Raw genomic sequence first — 21,331 nt, 5'->3', positions numbered from 1 at the left:
CTCAGCTACCCAGGCACCCCCGTTTTCTTTTTAATTATATACATGGTTTCCCAGCATCAGGGAGGAATATTCAAATGCCAAAATTCACCCCTAAGCGCTCCCCTCATCTGCCCCACCCCACCTGGTTGCCCAGGGTAGGTTTGTGAAGCCTTAAGAGGCCTGAAAAGGTTTTCTTCAAAGAGATTATTAAACATTGTCATCATTCCCATGATACAATCTGTCTCCTCTTGTGGCTGTCCCACCAGGAACCTGTGCTTAGTCCCCCTGGCCACCCACCCCCCAGGCCCCATGCCCTCCAGGTTCTGACTCCAGTCTTCATTCTTGGGGATATATCTTTAATGAAGATGTTGAAGTATTTAGGGGACAAACGGACTCTGCGTACAAGTTCCACACACAGGCTGTCATGGGCGGCTGTCAGCGAGACTGGACAGTAGGGCCCCAGCATCTGGGTCTGCAGGATGGCAGGCAGTAGCAGGAGGGAGAGAGCGGGCCTGGGGTGCTGCCCTGACACGCTGTGTGGCCCTAGGCAATTTATGTAACCTTTCACCTTAACGGCTCCTTTGTTAAAAAAAAAAAAAAAAAGGGTGGGGGGAGACACCTATCAAGTACCTTGTTGAATTCTTGTGAAAAATACTTTAGACACATACAAAATGCGAAGTGCACGCCTGGTTCACGGCAGCTGCCATACAGAGCTATGCTGTTGTTTTCAAGTATATTTACTTATGTAATCTCATGGGGCTCGAACTCCCAGTCCTGAAATCAAGTCACATGCTCTTTGGACTGAACCTGCCAGACACCCCCACAGTTCTTACTTAAAATTCTATCAGGTCGTAAAACGGCAGTGCCTGGCGCTGTAACTAATCATCCAACATTAATGGGATGAAGGAAGGAATGAATGAATGGAAGCAGCAGAGGGAGGGAGGGAAGGAGGAAATGGACAGATGGATGGACGGAGGAGAGAAGGAATGAATGGAAAGGACGGACAGGTGAAGGAGAGAATGGGATAGAGGGAGGGACAGACGGAGGAAGGTAGGCTGGCTGGCTAAAGGCTTAATTCTAGGGAAGCAGGCGCTGACCATTTCTTTCAGGAAACTGCTGCATCGAGAAGAAATACTGAGTTCCGAGGCCCGCACCAGGGTAGCCCGAGGACATAGCGGGAGACCCGCTCAGAGAAACGTCGGCAAACTACTTGTACTATATTTAAAAAAGGGGAATCCAGAAAGCTTCTGCTCTTTCTCTGATGGGGACACGTGGGTCCTGACTTGCATGCTGTCATATACCCCCAGCCCCTCAATCCCTGCTACGAGGAAGGGGCACATGAAACACCCCTCTGAGCCCAGAGTGATGGGGGCACAACGCAGCGATTGCTGGATAGAGCGTGTACAGTGTGGTGGGGGGTGGGCAATGGACTATTCTCACGTCCCAGGGCGGCTCTGTCCTCAGTACCACATGCTGCTTCCCAGGCCCCCGGACAACCCTGTTCAAGCAGAACCACAAACAGATCCAACCGCGTAAGGCAAAAGCAGACAGGTTAATGAAACCAGTGGAGGTTTTGGGGGCATTTTGGCCCTTGTCTGTCCCGAGACGTATTTGGAGGGAAGGTGGAGTACTTCTGATTTTGAGGCTGCGGACAGGAGACCCTCAGGCACAAACCGTCAGGCCCAGGGGAGCCCCCCCCCGCCGGCTCACTCAGCAGCCCCCTTCCCGGGTCCAGTTTCGGGCGTTGATGAAGAGCTGGAGCCAGGGGGAGGCCGTCAGGGTGTCAAACGGGGGAGGTCGCCACGCCCACTGCCATGGCCTCACAGCGCGCTCAGGGTGTGGCATGAGAGCCAAGTGGCGGCCATCTAGGGAGCAGACGCCAGCCACGCCCCCTGGGGACCCATTGGGGTTCATGGGGTACTGTTCCGTGGGCTGCCCAGCATCGTCTGCCCAGTGCAGTGGCGCCAGGCCCATGGCTTCGATCTGGGCTTGGAGCTCCGGGGAAGAAAATGCCATGTAACCTGCAGGGAGGGGAAGCAAGACGAAAGGGAGGGCAAACTCCCTCATGCCCTTCACCCACCCCAGCCCCCACCCCGACCCTCCCTCCACCTTCCAGCGGCTGACCTTCCCCGTGAGCGCTCCACACGGGCAGCACGGCGCCCTCCATCCCTCGCAGCATCAGGGCCGGCCCGGACCCCACACGCACGCTGGCCCAGCGAGACTCGAAGCGGCCGGACAGGTTGTGGCGCAGCACGAGGCCAGGAGGGGTGGGCCATGAGTCGGGGCCTGGCTCCTCGGCCTCCTGGGCCTCCTTGCTGGGGCTGCCTCCCACCCAGCCCAGCAGAGCCAGCAGCTGACAGCCGTTACACACGCCCAGGCTGAAGGTGTCGGGCCGCTTCCGGAAGCGCCTCAGCTCGGCCCCGGCCAGCGGGTGGAAGGTCACAGCAGCCCCCCACCCTAGGAGGGAACAGGGATATCAGGGTGGGGCCTGGCATGGAGGGGGGTGGCTGCTCTTCCGTCCCTGCCATGACCCTCCCAGCCCCCAACACACGTGCACGCACACAAACATGTACACACACACAGAGATGCACACACGCACATACCCTCTATAGGGCATATACAAAGAAAACAGGTTTATCTGCTTAGATGTTGCCAATCGTGGCCCAGAGATGGCCCTTAAGTTTTTTGGCCTGGCCAGCAGAGCACTTTCAACGTTCTTTATTTAACTCCCTAACATTTAAAAATAAGATTTCATATAAAAATCTGGATTCTAGGGACGCCTGTGCGGCTCAGTTGGTTAGGGATCTGCCTTTGGCTCAGGTCATGATCCCGGGGTCCTGGGATCGAGCCCCACATCAGTGGGGAGCCTGCTTCTCCCTCTGCCCCTGCTTGTTCTCCCCTTGCTCTCTCACTCTCTTTCAAATAAATAAAATCTTAAAAAAAAAATTAAAAAGTAACCACCCGGGGCGCCTGGGTGGCTCAATGGGTTAAAGCCTCTGCCTTCAGCTCTGGTCATGATCCCAGGGTCCTGGGATCAAGCCCCACATCGGGCTCTCTGCTCGGCAAGGAATCTGCTTCCCCCTCTCTCTCTGCCTGCCTCTCTGCCTACTTGTGATCTCTGTCAAATAAATAATAAATAAAATCTTAAAAAAAAAAAAAAAAAAGTAACCACCCAAAAAAAGTAAGCCAAGATTCTTGGCTTCTCCTGGAAACCAGAAAGATCTGGCCACGCTGGGCCCACCCTCGGAGAGCACAATCTGCACGCGGCATAGACGCCTTTAGATGGGGCCCGTGCCACCCCTGCCACCCCGCCTCACATCAGTCACCCCTGGGCCTGCTGCTGGCATCCGGAACGGATGTACTCCCCAACCCTGGCACTGCGGAGGTGAGAGACCAGCTCTGGGTCAGGAAGAAGGGAGCCATGGCACCCCTGCAGGAATGTGTGGGGGAGGGAGCAGGCAGACGCGCGACACCTACCTTTGGCAGAGCCCAGGACGTCCGCGTAGCTGAAGCCGCCCACAAAAGCCACACCACGGAACGTGTCCAAGCCGATTGCCCCAGAGCACAGGTCCTGCATGGTCACGTCCCACACCTGGCAGGACGGGCAGGGGCAGCATGGGCAGACACAGCCCGAGGCCCCGCCCTGGCCCCGGCTCTGCCAGCCACCCCGCTCACCTCAAACCCAGCCAAGTGGAAGGCATCTGCCATCTCACGGTCTCCGTTACTGCCCTCCTCTCGCAGGATGGCGACTCGGGGCAGGGGACCACCTGGCGGGGAGGAGGAGTGTCTCTAGGCCAGAGGCCTCCTTCCCTATCACAAAGTTCCCCCACACGCCTTTACTTGGGCAGGCCAAGGCGTCTAGGCCTTCCGTTCTGCCCCCGAGGCTGAGGGTTGGGGAACGGGGAAGCCGGGACGGCACAGGCTCCCTCACCGGGCTCGTGGGGCACAGACGCTTCGGGGAAGGTTGGGGGCAGGCAGTAACTGGGTCCCGTGCGCTCCCGCAGCCCCTGCTCTTCCTCTGCCACACAGCGCGGCTCTGCCTGCAGCCGGTCCAGCTGGAAACTCGTCTCTTCCCACACGGCGCGCAGCTGCCCAACAGTGTCCTCCAGGACCACCACCCCATTCACGGACACTCGCACCTGCAGGGAGGGGCGCATCTCTCAGGGCCAGGAGTCAGGAGGCTGCCCCCAGGGCTGGTGCAGGGAGGCCACGGCCTCCCCGCCATGCACCGTCCAGCCCTTCCTCACCAGGGCGTGGGGCCCGGCATCGCCTGTGGGGCCCAGCTCCAGGCAGCGGAGTCCAGCAGCCCAGTAGCGCTCCAGCACCTGGCCCAGGTCTGCCTCCTGCACCTCCAGCACCAGGCCTGGCTCCTCGGCGAAGAGCACAGGCAGCACTGGGAGAACAAGGTAGGGACACAAGGGTGACTGGGGGACACCATGGATGCGGGAGGGTGATGGCCAGCAGTGGCTCTGGGCTGAGGGACTGGAGGCGGGGAGTGGGGAGAAGGGGGTGAGACAGAGGGACCAAGGATGTGGCCTCAGGGTCTACGGGGGGGGGTCCCAGATGGGTGAGTCACTGGGCTGAGTGGTCAGAGAAGATAGCCAAGGACTTGGGAATGGGGTTGGGGACGCTCCATTTTTTTTCACAGAATGCGGGGTCCACAGAGTGGGGCAGGTAGCACAGGCCCAAGTCTAAACCGCCTGCTCCTCACCGTCAACCCCGGGGGCAGGCACATCCACCTCTATCCCACAATTCCCAGCAAAGGCCATCTCCAGCAGGCAGGTGATGAGACCCCCGTCACTGACATCATGGCCTGAGCAGAGGAGGCGGTCTGGAGGAAGGAGAAAAATGCTTAGCAGCCTCAGGGCCCAAACCCCCTTCTAGAGGGTAGGTTCCATGTGCGAATGTGGGCATGCTCCAAGAACCGGAGACCAGGGTGATGGACCCTGCTTGCCCCCGCTACTTGCTCCTCCAGTGAGTGCCTGCTACGTGCCAGTCACATGCGCCCTCTGCCCCAAGGCCTCACTCACCTCTCAGCAGGCCCTGGGTGACATTAAAGGCATGCGCCAAGTTCTCGGGGACGTCCAGGTTGGGAGGCTGCTCGCCCAGCTGTGAGAAGCACTGGGCCAGAGCCGTGCCCCCCAGCCGGTGCTGCCCAGGGCTCAGAGGCACATACAGCAGACGGCCTGCGGAAACAGGGCAGGGGTGAGGGGGCGGGATGGCTCAGAACGCCCCCCTACCACCGGGCTCGCAAGTACTGAGGTTCCTGGCATGTGGGCAGACCCACAGACCCCCAGTCCCAGAACCAAGACAAGGGGCCCAGACCTCCCAAAGCTGACCCCAAACAGAGGACCCAGCTCTGAATGCACAGTGCAGGGAGGATGGGGAAGTGCCCATACCTCCCCCTCCAGGATGCTTGAGGTCTGGGGTTACAGTGGCTGTAATGTCTGGACAGACAGCGTAGGCTGAGATGACCAGCGATCCTGTAGAGCAAGGAGCACAAGAGTGGGGGTGCCTGAGAGGGTGCAGTTGGTGGAGTCTCCAACTCTTGGCTTAGGCTCAGGTCATGATCTCAGGGTACTGAGATCGAGCCCCGTGACCGGCAGGCCCCACACTCAGTGGGGAGTCTGCTTCCCCTCTCCCTCTCCTTTATCCTTCTGCCCCCTCCCCTGGCTCTCGCTAGCACTAATTAAAAAAAAAAAAAAAAAAAAAAAGGTAATCACAGACTCATACCCCTGAAACATGTAATAGATTTTATGTTAATCTTTTAAAAATTAAAGAAGAAAAAAGGAGTAAGAAAGTGAGATGCCAGCCCAGCTCCACAGGTCTGCCCCTTTCCCATGACTCCCAGTCCCTACCAGGAGCCCGCACTGTCTCAGAGCCAACCCGGGCGGCCATGCTGAGAGAGTCCTTGCCACCATCCACTGCCACGCCCAAGGCCGCCATCACTGCCACCATAGCCTCGCAGGCGTCGGCCAGAGCCGCGCCCTCCCCTGGGAGCTTGGCAGCCCACATCCAGTTCCCGCTGCATTTCACGTCCTGGGGAGCGGGGGACACAGGTGCGTCACAGACAAGGTGGGGAGTCTGGGGCAGGGGCGGAATGGCTGGGAGGTCCAGAGCAGGAAGGGCCAGAGGCAAAGGCGAAGGGTGGCGGCGGACCCCCCGACCCCGGGACTCACCCGGAGGTCGGTGACCAGCGCGAACACCAGGTTGGTAAGGGCTTCGGCCACGGCCAGGCGGGCAGCCACCTTGGGGTCCAGGAGGCTCTTGACAGGCTGCTCTCCTAGAGCGGTGGCAGCCCCAACAAGCTCCTGGTGACTCAGGGCCACGACAGCCACATCTGCCAGGGGGGTCTGCAGGGCTCCCACACACTGCTGCTGGGCCACCAGGCCGCCCACGGAGCGGTCCACCTGCAGAACCAGCTGTAGTTGGCAAGGGGCCGGGACCAGGGAAGCCAGGGTGGTGGGGGAACAGGCATCATCACAGATATACAGGCCTCAGGCGGTGGGAGCAGGAGAGCTGGCCCGCAGGGCTGCTTCTCCCTTGGGCCTACTGAATCCCCACAGCCTTGGGAAGGCCAGGGGCGCGGGAGCAGTGGGAAGGGGACAGAGACCACAGGCTGGACCTTGTTGGTAAGGTAGCGCTTGCTGGCCACGGCAGGCAGCCTCAGAACGCGCTCCAGAGCCTGGCGCACACGGAGACCCGGGGGCAAGGCCAGGGGCTTCAGCACAGGGAAACTCCTCTGGAGGAAGAACTCCTACGACACAGAAGGTGACAGGGGTGTGAGAGCAGCTGCGGGAGCGCTGGGCACAGATGGGACAAAGCACGTGTCGGGCAAAGGGCGATTGGAAGAGCTGGAGCAGAGAAGGGAGGAAAGCCGGCCTCCCTCCCACCCCCACGTACCTTCCTAGGCATCTTGCCCAGCACCCAATCCAGCTCCAGGTCCACAGGGGTTGGGGGAGACAAGGGGGAGCCATCCTCATGGCCATTTCTTCCAACGGGGCACTCGCGATCGTCCACCAGCACTATCTACGGCCACAGAGCGCAGAGCGGAGGAGACCGTGAACCCGAGCAGGGAATGCTTTCAGAAAGCCAGGCAGAAGCGCCCTCTCCACCCTCTGTCTGCTTCCCTATTGAGTGCCTGCCCCTGGCTGCCTCCTATACACTGTCCCCCAGTCTGCATCCCACCGACTCCCATTCTCCTCTCCTTTTCTCCCCCAGACGGCTCTCCCTCCCTCCAGCCCGGACATAGGCAGCTCCGAGCCCACGCGCTGCAGTCACCACTGACTTCCCCGGCCCACTCACCCTCCTGTCCCCAGTGATTGTGCCCACAAAGCAAGCCGGACAGCGTTCCCGGGCGCTGACACGACTGAGAAAGTCCCGGTCAAGGGGCCTCAGCAGAAGAGCATTCGACTCCTGGTACTCGGCCCCCCAGATTTCCAGGGCGTTCAGGGTCGGATCCCCGAGCTGCATCCGGGAGGGAGGAGGAAAGGAAAGGGTCAGTGGGCACTGCCCCGTCTCATCTTTGCTAGGAGTCTGGGCACGGGGGGTGGGGGGAAGAAGGCTGGGGCCGGTGGGGAGGGGAGACGGCCAGACCTCAGGGCAAGACGCCCACCTGGAAGCGGCTGGTGTAGATGACAGCCCCGGCGGGGTCACTGAGCTCCTTCAGGACGTTGCCTAGTGAGAGGGTGTTGGGGAGAAGGGGTGAGGCAGCCATGGTCAGCCCCGGCCTCCAAAGGAGCCCCAAATTCTGTGCACCCTGCAGAACTGTGGCTGCACCCCCCCCCCCCAACAACCATCCTGTGGTGGCGGGCTCCTGCTCCGCCCAGTGCCAAGCCTCTCCTAAAGGTACGGGGGGTAGAGAATGGGACCCAGGGCCGGGCGGACGCATGTAGACCCTCGATGCCTCAGCCTCAGTGGAACCTGGCAAGAGGCCAGGTCCCTCATCCCAGTCCCTATCCTCACCATTGCCGCCAGCGCCCTGATCATGGAGGCTGCAGATGGGGTTCCCCCTGGAGGCCTCCACACAAGCCCGGATCACACGGTTCATCTTCTGTTCCATCTCTGGGTCCCCCCGCTGCACGGCCCCGAAGTCCAGCTCGCTGGCATTGTCGCCCTGCACCTGGGGCAAGAGATGGCAGAACTGGGCTAGAGGGCTCTGGGAGTTCACAGGCCACTGAGGCCCAGGGCCCAACAGCATCCAGGACTCTGCCCCTGAGCTAGTCCCACTCACCTGCACGGACGATGCGGCTCCACCCCCAACTCCGATCCTGTAGACAGGCCCCCCAATCTTCACCACATCCATGCCTGTGGGGAAGGAAGGCAGAGTCAGAACATGGGGGAATCCAGCAGGAGGAGCGGAGGCGTGAACAAGCGTTCGGATGACAGAAGCGGCTAAGAGGGGACAGCAATAACTATGACAGACGTTTGTGTTCTTCGGGGAATACACGCTGTGCAAGTCACGCTCTAGCTTTACCCACACAGGCGCGAAATCAAACACTGCCGTGTCACCTGTGTTACGACGACAGGAAATGTCGTTGATCTCTGAACAACACTGGGGTTAGGGGGTGCTGACATACCCAGTAAAATATGCACACCGAACGGTCAACTCCTGCAAAAATCAACTACTCAGAACCTACTATCGACCAGAAGCTTTACTAATGACGGTCGATTAATAATAAATGACAGAATATAATGAACTGGGGCACCTGGGTGGCTCAGTGGGTTAAGCTGCTGCCTTCGGCTCAGTCATGATCTCGGGGTCCTGGGATCGAATCCTGCATTGGGCTCTCTGCTCAGCAGGGAGCCTGCTTCCCCCTCTCTCTCTGCCTGCCTCTCTGCCTACTTGTGATCTCTGTCAAATAAGTAAATAAAATCTAAAAAAAAAAAAGGTAATAAACTAATAAAAACCAATGAACAACACGTATTCTGTGTGTTACACAGACGCTGTGTTCTTACACTATATGTCACACTGTACTCTCACAATAAAGTAAGCTAGAAAAAAGAGAACATTCAGGAAATTATAAGAAAGATACATTTACAGGACTGTCATGTATTTATTGAAAAAATTCACAGACAGGGGTGCCTGGGTGGCTCAGTGGATTAAGCCGCTGCCTTCGGCTCAGGTCATGATCTCAGGGTCCTGGGATCGAGTCCCGCATTGGGCTCTCTGCTCAGCAGGGAGTCTGCTTCTCTCTCTCTCTGCCTGCCTCTCTGTCTACTTGCGATCTCTCTCTGTCAAATAAATAAATAAAAATCTTTAAAAAAAAAAAAAAAGAAAAAATTCACAGACAAATGGACGTGCCCAGCTCAAACCCGTGTTGTTCAAAGGGCCAACTGTGATTTAAGGCTCACAAGAGAGAGCTGATTAATCGATTACGGTATATCTGCACACTGAAACACTATCCTCCCTCAGAAGAGGATCACATACGATTTTGTGTATTTATCAATACGACATGATCTCCAAGATATATTACTAAGTGAAAAGAGCAAGGTACAGAATTATGGGCGCCCCTTTACAATTGCATCAGGAAAAAAAAGAACAGAAATAAGTAACAGCAGAGCTGGAAGACTTATGCCCGGAAACCGGTTAGTAGACCTAAACGAAGGGAAACAGAGCTCGTGTTGACAGAGGAAAAGGTTTAATGCTCTTATGATGGCTGTGTTCCCCAAACTGATCTGCACTCAGCCCAATCCCTCTCATAATCTAGCTGCCTTTCTCACAGAAACGGAGCAGCCGATCCTAAAATCTGTATGGAAACATAAAGGACCTAGAACAGCCAAAACAATTGTGAAAAAGGAGGACGAAATTGGAGGACCCACACTGCCGGCTTTTAGCATTTACTACAAAGCTGTAGTAATCCAGACAGTGTGGTTCTAGCACAAGGATCTATAGGCTGCGAACCGTGAATCCATAAAGGACTCTTACGTTTATGGCCAGCTGATTTTTGTTTCTGTTCTTCTTTTAAGTAGGCTCCGCACCCAACATGGGGCTTGAACTCACAACCCCAAGATCGACAGCTGCGTGCTCTATGGACTGAGCCAGCCAGAACCCTGGGGCAACTCATTTTTGAACAGTCCCAAGACCATTCAGCAAGATACAAATGAAGAGTCTTCAAGAAGTAGCGTTGGGATGACTGGATATCCATGTGTAAGAGAGAAAAGTTAGACTCCTACCTCACACCATGTTAAAAAAAATTCACTCAGAATGTATCAGAAAAGCATGTGGGTGGCTCAGTCTATTAACCATCTGCCTTCAATTAAGGTCATGATCTCAGGGTCCTGGGATCAAGTCCTACATTGGGCTCCCCACTCAGTAGAGAGCCTGCTTCTCCCTCTCCCACTCCCCTATGCCCCGCTCATGCTCTCTCTCTCTCAAATAAATAAAAAATCTTACAAGAAAAGACAAATAAAAAAAAAGTATCAGAAACCTAAATGTAAACGTTATAATAACATGACAAGAAAACACAGCTGTAGTCTTTATGACCTTGGCTTAGGCAATGGTTTTATTCACCTTGACATCAAAACCATAAGCAGCAAAAAAAGACAGAGATAAACCTGACTTGACCAAAACTAAAAACATCTGTGCTTTCTTTGTAAGACATCACGAAAAAGTAAAAAGAGTAGGAAAAAATACTTGCAAGTCATGTATCTATCTAATAACTGTTTAGCATCCTGAATACATAGAACTTTTAGAACTCCACACACACACAAAAAAACCTGTTCTGAAATGAACAAAGAATCCCCCCCACCAAAAGACAAAGAATCAGACAGACATTTCACACCAAGGAAGATCTCTAAACGCAGGGGAAAAGATGCTCAACGTCGTTAGCCATTACGGAAATGCAAACCCCAACCACAACAAGATGCCACTTCATGCCACAGGGTGGCTAGAATCAGAGACCGAAAACAGGAGTTGGTGAGGATGTGGAGAAATCAGAGCCCTCTTACACAGCTGGCAGGTGCCGAGGGGGAGTGCAAAGTGGTTTGGAGACGAGTCTGGCAGTTTTTTAAAAAGCTGGACACGGGGGGGCGCCTGGGTGGCTCAGTGGGTTAAAGCCTCTGCCTTTGGCTTAGGTCATTATCCCGGGGTCTTGGGATCAAGCCCCATATCAGGTTCTTGCTCAGCAGGGAGCCTGCTTCCTCCTCTCTGCCTGCCTCTCTGCCTACTTGTGATCTCTGTTTGTCAAATAAATAAATAAAATCTTAAAAATTTAAAAAAAAAAAAGCCGGACACGGTTACCATGGGAGCCCCCATTTCCACTCGTAGTTCTACAGACTGGAGACACGAGAACATATGGGCCCAGAAAAACATGTACACGTGTGTTTACAGCAGCACCACCCACACCGGCTGAAGAACCCAGGTGTCTACCATCTGACACAAGGACAGACAAAGAAGAGGCCTGGCCCTGAAAAGGGATAACGGTATATGGTTCATGCTACCATACAGAGAGTTCTTGAAAACACGGTGCACAGTGAAAGGCACCAGACACCAAAGGCCACATCCTGTGTGATTCCATTCACGTGAAATGTCCCGAACTGGCAAATCCACAGAGACAGAAGTCGATGGGCCAACGCCAGGGGCTAAGGGAGGAAGAGACTGCTAATGGGTGTGCTGGTGACAATGACATTCTGGAATTAGTGGGGCTCGAGGCACAGCTTTGTGTGTATTCTAAAAAACCTCTGCCTTGTACACTTTAAAAAGGTGCAATTCAAGGTACACAGATTGCATTTCAATAAGTGCCTGTGTTATTTTTTAAAAAGGGACAAATTTGCATACAGGTCTGTTCCTAGATAGAGGGAAATCTCTCTGGTAGGTGCCCAAGTCACTGGCTACCGCTGGTTACCTCTGGGGAGGGAAACTGGGAGGTCAAGGGAAGGACACTTTTCACTATGTGACCTTTTCTGCCTTTTCTGAACCACATGACTGGGTCACCTCTTCCAGGAAGGCAACCTGGTTCTTATCTTGACTGCAGCACACGATGGGGCCTACCGGATGTTTGCTCCCCTGAACTGGGCAGGCAGATAAAGGCCCCTGGTGCATGGCAGGCGCTGAACAAACAGGGGTGCCCCTCCCCCACCGCAAGGGAGGAAACCGGGGCGCACACAGAGGCAACATAGACCCAGCGCCCCCCTGGCAGAAAGCCCTGTCCTGCCTTGGAAACCTGCACTGGGCAGAGGGCCAGGAGCCAAGAGATGAAAAGCCAACCCAGGGAGTGGCCTCTCAACTCCCCTCCAGCAGTGCTGGGGGCATCGCTGGCTGACGCTGCAGGGAAAGGGTGGTGGCTCATACCTGGCTCTGGGGGTTCCTTGCTCACGTGTTCAGCTTCCATGGACCCGATGCCCCCGCTGAACATGATGGGCTTGATCCACTCACGCCGCTGGCCATCGGGGAGCTGGAGGCCCAAGGAGCGGGCGAAGCCTGGAGCGTGGACACCCCAGGGAGAGAGGACAGAGTGTGGTCACCCAGTGTCCTCCAGCGCCCACTTGGTCACACACCACCCCCACCTCTGGTACTCGGTGTCCGTAACCCTCAATAACCCCAGCCTTACCGGCCAGCACTGGCTCCCCAAACTTGTTGCCGTAATCAGAAGCCCCATTACTGGCCTCAATGGCGATCTCCAGGGGCCTGGCAAAGTTCTCAGGATACTGGAAGCTTGGATCCTCCCAGGGCAGGTTATAACCTGGAAGGAAATCAGAAAGTTGGCTGGACCGTTAAGACAGAAGACAGAGGGGCCAGAGTCCTTCACAAAGAGTCTAACTAAGCTGCCAAGACCACCCATGCGGGTAGAACGTCCCATTTTAGGAACCTGTTTCAGGAAGGTGTAGGGCCTACAGTACAGCACCAACCTTGCTCCCCAGCTCCCATGCCAGCCCTCCCTCTGAGTCTCAGGATCAGGGTTCTTGAGGCTAAGAAATTGGGATGTTGGGGGCACTAGGGTGGCTCCGTTGGTTAAGCGTCTGCCTTTGGCTCAGGTCATGATCTCATGGTGCTGGGATCAAGCCCCGTGTTGCAGTCCTGGCTCAGTGGGGAACCTGCTTCTCCCTCTTTCTCTTTCTCAAATAAATACATTAAAAAAAAAAAGAAATTGGGACTTTGGGGGCAGGTGCAGTCACGAGACTGACCCAGAATCATGTTTCCTTGCTGAGCAAGTGCTGGTTTATAAAGAAACTAGCAGTTGTGCAAAGCCTTCCTGGTGACTTGGGTTTCCCCTGGCCTAGAGTCCTCCTGGCGACAGCTGGTGACAGACTAGCTGTTCCAGAGCCCTGCCTCCCAAGAAAAAGCACCCAGGAGGACCTAAGAGACAGAAGTGCTCCACTACTGCCAGGGCAAGGGAGAGATGGCAGTGAGGACGGTGGTGGGACCTGGGATGTGCAGGTTTCCAAAGCAATAGCCCGCGGTGCCAGCCACCACGTGGGCCCCACGGCCTGTGCACTGGATGTCTCGGATCCGGCCTCCAGTGCCCGTGGTCGCACCGCTGAAGGGGGCCACTCCTGTAAAGAGATGGGGGAGATGTATGTGTACCAAAGAGACAAACCCCAACACTGACCACCCCATTAAAAATCAGGATGGGGGGCCCCTGGGTGGCTCAGTGGGTTAAAGCCTCTGCCTTCGGCTCGGGTCATGGTCCCAGGGTCCTGGGATCAAGCCCTGCATCGGGCTCTCTGCTCAGCAGGGAGCCTGCATCTCTGCCTACTTGTGATCTCTGTCAAATAAATAAATAAAATCTTAAAAAAAAAAAAATCAGGATGGGGTGCCTGGGTGGCTCAGCTGGTTAAGCGTCCGACCCAATCTCCGCTCAGGTCTTGATCTCAGCATGATGAGTTCAAGCCCCAAGTTGGGCTCCATGGCTGGCATGGAGCCTACTTTAAAAAAAAAAAAAAAAAAGAAAGAAAGAAAAGAAAAAAATCAGGGCAACCAGCCAACCAGCCTCCCTCATTGTTTTTCCCAGGCCCAGCCTGGAGGACCTTCCCTCTGCTCCACATTCTGATCTCACTGACCCATCCCTGGGACCTGGCTCACCTGTGGGGAAGTTGTGGGTCTCTGCTGTGAAGACGACGTGTCTCAGGGCCCGCTGCTGCTGGAAGCGGCTTGGCTGTGTGGGGTCCTCGGGCCGTAGGAATTGGACTTCTTTCCCCTGGATTGCGCTGAGGACACATTGGCCGTGGACCTTGCTTCCTTCCCGCAGCCTCCCCTCCCCTGTGCTTGCCATCCCCGCTGGCCTAGGGCACAGCCCACCTGCTGTTGTCACAGAACTTGAGGACGTTGTTGGGGTTTGAGGACGCCTGGGTGCTCATGATGGACTCAAAGAGAGAGTGTGCCAACTTCTGCCCGTCCATGTGGAGCAGCCCCTTGAAGAACCAGTGTCGGCTGTGTTCACTGCAGGGGTGACGTGGGGAGGGAAGGACAGGGAGAAAGCTGGGTCACTTCTCACGCCATGCTGTATTCTCAGCAAGCAGCACCAGTTAACGGCGAACTCTTTAGTAAAGAACAGGTCAGAATAGATTCCAAAAAGCCTTAACCTTCAAATGTCCTCTCACTGTGGATTGCTTAGATCCTAAGTGAATCTGAAGTTGAGATCTGGGTGTAGACTACACTCAGGAGGGGTGGGAGGAGGAGCCCGGGTCCTCAACCAGACTCGGGGACACCCTCGAGCCAGAGGAGAGCACAAAGGCAAGTCCCTGTGCTCTTCCCTTCCAATCTCCATGGGCTCACACTTCAGAACGACCCCATCCGCCCCCCGACCCGCCCCACCTATTGGACTGAGCCAAGTCGAAGGCCTCCACAGTGCTGGGGTTCCGCTGGAGCTCCTGGAAGCGTTTGGTGTAGAAATCCAGGTCCCAGGAGTCTAGGGCCAGGCCTAGAAGACAACCCGGGAGAGCTGACTGGCAGACTCGGGACACCAGGTCCCAGGGCTCAGTCCCCTGTGACCGGCCTCGCCTGCGCCTCCCTCCCAGGCATCCCGGCTCACCCAGCTCCTGGTTGACCTTCTCGAGGGCACGCCGGCCCTCAGCGAGGATGTTGATAGAGCTGTTGAGGGGCGTGGAAATGCTCCCAAGGGAGAAACTCTGGATGGGACAGGGGAAGTGCTGTTCCGTCATCCGGTCATGGAGGGTGGCCAGGGCGATGGCCTTCATCTCAGCTGATGGGGGTTGGGCGAACTAGGGGCAAACACACACATACACATGGCTGGAGGTGAAAGGCTCAAGTCTGGATGGAATGGTGCATGCTGGATCTTCCCAGTCACGAAGGGCTGCCCACGGCTCATCTGCGTGGTGCCCGTGCACCGATTACTAAGACACGTCCTGTGCAGACACGAGCCCCTGTAAGGTGCACAGATTAACAAGGGGAGCACAAGCTGGACTTCCTTCCCATTTAGCCCTCAACCTGGAAGTCTCAGACAGTGAACAACCTGCAAACAGGACAGACCTAAGGCCAAGAGTTCCTCTCACTTTCTCCTGAGTTCAGGATCTAATCTCTTTTCCTTTTAAGGTTTTATTTATTTACTTATCTGATAGAGCCAGCTAGAGAGGGAACACAAGCAGGGGCAAAGGGAGAGGGAGAAGCAGGCTCCCCGCTGAGCAGGGAGCCTGATGTGGGACTCCATCCCAGAACTCGAGGATCATGACCTGAGCTGAAGGCAGATGCTTAACGGACTGAGTCACCCAGGCGCCTCAAGACCTCATCTCTTTGATCTCTGGCCCAGCTCCTCCTCCCCCTCACCACGGGCAGCCAGACGCCTCACCGAAAGCAGGTAGCGCCGGGTGGTCTCCACACGATCCACAGCCCCCAGCCCAGCGGCCCAGCACACTGACACGACGTTGGTGGATGCTGGGGTGGAGAAGTTCAGCCTGAGGAGTGGGCCAGCTGGTTAGGACCTGAGACCACCAACAGAGAAGGTGGATCCCCCCCCGACCCCTGTCCCGCTGACCTCTCACCTCTGTCCCCCTCACCAATGGCCTCTAGCCTCAAACCTGGGTACCAAGAAACCTGCTTTGTAAGGTCACTCAAATCAAACCGGACCTGTCTTTCCAGCCCAAAATGCTTGAATCTCTACCTCTCAGAATGCAATCTGTTCAACTTCTAGAACGTGCCTGGTCGCTGGCTCAGTCTTTCAAAGACATCTTCCCTAATGGGGAAGGCACATGTACGGCTTTCTAAGCAGGGAGTAGGATGGAGTGAAGGAAAAACAGATCTGTCAGGGGTGGCAGAAGAAGGAAGAGGAACGGGAGTGGAAGGGGTGGCCAGTGCGTTTGGAAGGGAGGTTTGCTTGAGAACACGAAAGGCATTCACCCTGGGCTGAGACACTCACCTGGGCCCAACCTCCAGCAGCAGGTCATTAGAGTCAGGATGGAGCCAGGATTCCAGAGCAACGTCCCCCGGTAACAAGGGACAGCCAAAGAGCCATGTCAGCTTTTTCATCTCCTCGGCACTCGGACGGGACTTGGCTGCAGGGAGACAGGACAGGGATAGCCTGAGACTTTCTTCCCGGCTGGACACACCTCTTCCCCAAAGTCCAAAACTTGGCCCAACCTGTCCAGTTCACGTTGTAGCACAGCTCTGTCTTGACACCCTGCAGCGCTGGTAGCTGCCCTTGGAGCTTTCGCTGAGTGTGTCCGGAAGCTGCCTTCTCATGGCCAGAGGGATGGACATAGAAGTGAAGAACCAAGGCCATCGCTGGAGGTGCCCGTTGTGGAATATGACTTAGGTCCCTGAAAGGTAATCAGCTATCACCTGTCAAACTGATTTTGGATTTTCAAGACAGCTGAGGCCTTGGAGGCATTAGGGATGGGGCGGGGGGAAAAGGGCATTCAGAGAGACGAGGTACTCTGAAAACCAGTTTCATCCTGCAAAATGTGGGAACAGGGAATACAGGTACGCCCTGGGCACACAATCCTTGAGCACCTGCACGTTGCTGGGCCCCAGGCAAGGTCTTAGGAACACTGCTGTGAAGAAGACAAAAACCACTTCTGCCCTCACAGACCTTGTGTTTTACTGAGGAGGTCAGGCAAACGCCCAAACATTTCCAGCCCAGTGTGGGCAAGGCCGAGAGACTGCGGCGACCAGCCTAGCACTGTTAGGGAGGAGTTAGGGAGGACTTTCTGGAAAAAATAGTCTCTAAGTGTAAACCCACACGATGAGCTGGATGGGCCCAGCTGGTGGAGTCAGATGACACCGTTCTTCCCCTATGCCTCTGCCTTCTGGCTGCTCCTTCTCAGCCACCCGTCGTGGGCCTGCCCTTCACTCTCTTCTGTCTACATGCTCTTCCGAAGTGTCTTCCAGACTTGTGGCCTTAAATACCACCTGGTAGATTGAGCCAATGAAACTGCCAGGATTCAACCATTTTTGACCCAAAACAGCAACTTCATCTCATTCGCTATCTGCCAACAGATTCCGTAACTTATTTAACCCTGACTCTCCCTGACACTCCAGACTAGTACACTAACATGCTCATGTGACATCTCCACGTCGATGTCTCATAAACACCGATGGCAGTCTGGGCCAAAACAGAAAATCTGACTTCTCCTTTCTCCAGACCGCCTGTTCTCCCAGTCTTCCCCATTCAATCAGCACTATCAAAGCAGCTGCTCACACCAAACACAGTCAATCTCGCTTCTTCTTCCTGAGCCCTCTCTATATCCAATTCATCAGCAAATCTATTTTCAAACATATCCCAAATCTGTCCGCATCCTTTCGTCTCTGCTACCATCGCTCTAGTTCAGGTCACCACCATCAACCACTCGAGGCCCCCCGAATAGGACCCAATTCCACTCCTGCCCCAACCACACACCATTTGCCACACTTCAGCATAGGGAGATCATAGCTACTCATCACACAAGCTTCTAACTCAGGACCCTGGCTTACCTAGCCCGGCCCCCTGCCCACTTCTCCAACCCAATTTCACACCACGATCTTTTTCACCCACAACACCCCACCACACTGGCTTCTTTTCTAACTTGCCAACCTCAGTTTTGGAAGGCAATTTTCTCATCCAGATTATTTGCACGGCTAGCACTTTTTTTTTTTTTTTTTTTTTAAGATTCTATTTATTTATTTGACAGAGAGAGATCACAAGTAGGCAGAGAGGCAGGCAGAGGGAGGTGGGGGAAGGAGGCTCCCTGTGGAGCAGAGAACCTGATTCGGGGCTCCGTCCCAGGACCTGGGCCCAAGGTGATGCTTAACTCACTGAGACACCCAGGCGCCCCAGCTAGCACTTTTTTTTTTTTTTGAAGATTTTATTTATCTGACAGAGAGAGAGAGAGACAAGCAGAGGGAGAAGGAGAAGCAAGATCCCCGTTGAACAGAGGGCCCCATGATGCAGAGCTCAATCCCAGGACCCTGGACCAAGACCTGGGCCCAAGGCAGAGCAACCCAGTTGCCACGGCTAGCATTTTCTCATGTAGATTGCTGGTGAAATCACCTTCTTGGAAAGGACTTCCTAAACCCACTCCTCTGAATAAGCCACTATCAGACATCCCTATCTTGATTTCCTATATAGTAATTTAGCAGTACCTGGAATTGTATTTACTTAGTATCTTACATGTTACTTTACTTAGCACCTGACATTTTAATTTATTTAAAACTCTACCTTCCCCACTAGAACAAAATCTCCACGGGGACATGGACTGTAGCTGTTTCATCACCACTGGATTGTCAAGGCTTGGAAAAATAGGTGGGATCTAAAAGGGGGGGGGGGCCTAATAAATAAATAAAATTAAAAAGGTGAAAAAAAACTAGTATTTGTAGAGTGACTGAAGGAACTCTTGATGTCCATCCCTCAGGAGCCACTCCCGCCCTTTCAGGCCAGGCCTCATTTCAGGGAATGATGCTGGATTCAATTCTCAGCGCTCCCCACCCCATTCTGATCATCCTTTCTAAAGCTACGCCCGTCACCGTTGTCCTTTACACCGTAACTGCCACAGGATTTATCCCATAGAAACGATTTGCCTTATTAGAGCTATTAGTCACGCGCCAAGAAGGCAGGGGCAGGGCTGTCTACATCACGGCTGTACCCCCAGCGACTAGCAGGACATAAGCAAGGCAGTCGGCAGGTTTTGTTGCTGGAGGGAACCGGGTAAGAGGAGCGGACTTTGACTGGGGTGGGGGGGGGAGTCTCCCGACTCCCGTCCACGGACCACGCGCATGGTCGCAGGAAAGGGCCCCGAGCTGGAGGCAGCTCGGCCCGCTGCGGACCCAGAAGCAGCCTGCATCAGGCCCGGGATGGGTGGAGAAAGAAAGGGATGCAGCAAGCAAGATAGCATGGACAGCCCGGGACAGCAATACCCACGTGAGAAATTTCCAGGGACAGAGTTCGTGGAAGTATGGCGCGGGCGGTGAGTCATCCAAGCGCGCCACGGGAAGAGGCGGGCCCTGATGGCGCCCCGCCCACTACCGCGAGCCACCGCGCCAGCGCCTGGGTGCGTAGGCTCAGCGGGCCACCAGGCGGTGCAGTTAGGGAATCTCTCCCGAGCGGCGCTGGGGTGGCTCAGTCGGTCCCGCGACTGCTTTCAGCTGGGGATTTGATCTCAGGGTCTGGGATCGAGAGCTCAGCGGGGAGCCTGCCTCCTCCTCCTCTCTCTTTCTGCCCGCCTCTCTGCCTACTTGTGGTCTGTTTGTCAAATAAATAAAAATCTTTTAAAAACTTAAATAAATAAATAGGCAAGGACTTAAATTACAAAAAAAAAAAAAAAAAAGTAAAAAAAATAATAATTCCTTTGGAAACTTCCTTTATCTTTACCCTCAAGATACAGGCTGGCAATCATCCCCCGAGCATATGACCCACCAATACACGTATGAAGGGTCTCATGACCCCTCAAGGTCTTAGAAACCTTGCTTCCAAAACGCTGTCCTTAACCTCCTCCCAACTTGAAATTTATAATGGGCCACTCCTCATGACCCCAGTGCAGCTCTTTCTGCCCATGGCACGTGTCCCCATGTTTTAATAAAATCAGCTTTTTGCACCAAAGATGTTTCAAGAATTCTTTCTTGGCTGTCGCCTTTGAACTCTGACATCTTTTCTACATCATAGCCATGAAAGAAAGGCATCTGACAGGACAAAGGAGGCCACAAGTACAGTATTCAGGAAGAAAGGAAATGAACACTTTGTCCTCTCTCCTGTCCTCAAGTTCCCTCATAAACGGTTTTTGTCTCTCATTTGCCAAACCTAATCTGAAGCCTCAGGGCAAGGAAGCCGGAGTGGTGTGCTAGGGCAAACACAGTACTTGGCAGAGTGGTCTTTTTTAATGAGTCAGACACCAAACAACTATTCAGGGTAGAAGGTGAAAGTCTTTATCTTCATCTCTCTCCTTATTCATTCCCCTCCTCAGTTCAGGTTCAAGACAATGTAAGGCAAGTGAGGCACCTAGGGTGCAAAACTTATCTTGGTTTCATTCCCTTTAGGCACTCCCTGGCTCCATCCAGTACCTACCTTCCAGAACGTTCCAGAACTTTCCAGGAGCCTTAGTTTGCTCAGCTCTCTGGTCCTATTTCCTTCACATTTTCTTTCTTTCTTTCTTTCTTTTTTCCTTTCTTTCTCTTTCTTTTCTGTGTGTTTGTGTTTTAAGTAGGCTCTGTGACCAACATGGGGCTTGAACTCACTGTTATGCCCCAATAATGGGTCCATGATTAAAGGAGTGAGACTGATACAAAGCGAAGGTCAAGCAAAACTTTATTTCGCGCCAAGCATCAAGAATCTAACCGAACGTTACGGGCCGCACCTCTTACAAGAGAGGGCGACCCTTCTCTGTTTCACAGACTAGCTTTTAAGGGCAAAGGCCAGGCGGTCAGGCCTGGCCACGCACAGGTGGTCAATCAGATTGTAATACACACAGGAAACTCCACAATGATGCTAGGTGACCAACTGAGTTACAATTTACCCTAGTAGACATTTGAACCAGCCTATTACACCTTGATTGGGATTGGTGCCCAAAAGATTCTCTGCCTACTTGTGATCTCTGTCTGTCCGATAAATAAAATCTTTAAAAAAAAATGCCCCTCTTGGCTGCCTGGGTGGCTTAGTTGGTTAGGTGACTGCCTTTGGCTCAGATCATGATCTCGGAGTCCTGGGATTGACTCCTGCATTGGGATCCCAGCTTCATGGGGAGTCTGCTTCTCTCTCAAGCTCTTTCACTCTCTCTCTTTCAAATAAATAAATAAAGTCTTTAAAAAATGCACTTCTTCCACTTTACCTTATTTTTACTTTTAAAAAATATTTTATTTATTTATTTGTCAGAGAGAGAAAGAGTGCACACAAGCAGGGAGAAGGCACAGAGGCAGAAGGGGAAGCAGACTCCCCACTGCACAGGGAACCCAATGTGGGACTTGATCCCAGGACCCTGGGATCATGACCTG

The 21,331-nt window shown here is 54.3% G+C and overlaps 1 protein-coding gene across 2 annotated transcripts; it reads right to left on the bottom strand.

The window, feature by feature from the left end:
- Positions 1-318: 318 nt before the first annotated feature.
- On the bottom strand, positions 319-19,344 carry PFAS (phosphoribosylformylglycinamidine synthase). 2 transcript variants are annotated; one of them, XM_082708166.1, is made up of 28 exons: positions 19,269-19,344; positions 16,514-16,692; positions 16,293-16,428; positions 15,726-15,858; positions 14,952-15,141; positions 14,735-14,840; positions 14,219-14,359; positions 14,003-14,127; positions 13,345-13,473; positions 12,531-12,662; positions 12,272-12,400; positions 8,213-8,286; positions 7,945-8,101; positions 7,595-7,656; positions 7,285-7,446; positions 6,883-7,008; positions 6,605-6,736; positions 6,159-6,389; positions 5,838-6,018; positions 5,379-5,462; positions 5,010-5,165; positions 4,691-4,810; positions 4,227-4,372; positions 3,911-4,118; positions 3,655-3,746; positions 3,457-3,571; positions 2,104-2,436; positions 319-2,000 (listed from the first exon to the last, which is right to left on the bottom strand). In XM_082708166.1, exons 5-28 carry the CDS (start codon positions 15,115-15,117, stop codon positions 1,690-1,692), a joined length of 3,618 nt encoding a protein of 1,205 aa, XP_082564292.1. In that variant the 5' UTR covers positions 15,118-15,141; positions 15,726-15,858; positions 16,293-16,428; positions 16,514-16,692; positions 19,269-19,344; the 3' UTR covers positions 319-1,689. The 2 variants fall into 2 exon arrangements, with proteins under 2 accessions (XP_082564292.1, XP_082564293.1); XM_082708167.1 differs by having other exon boundaries at positions 15,726-15,831; positions 19,269-19,341.
- Between the last annotated feature and the right edge of the window lie 1,987 nt (positions 19,345-21,331).

This window comes from Mustela nivalis (genome assembly GCF_964662115.1).
Source record: "Mustela nivalis genome assembly, chromosome: 17".
Lineage (NCBI taxonomy): Eukaryota > Metazoa > Chordata > Mammalia > Carnivora > Mustelidae > Mustela > Mustela nivalis.
The sequence above is the reverse complement of the archived record's forward strand: the minus strand, read 5'-3'. Positions and strand labels throughout refer to the sequence as shown.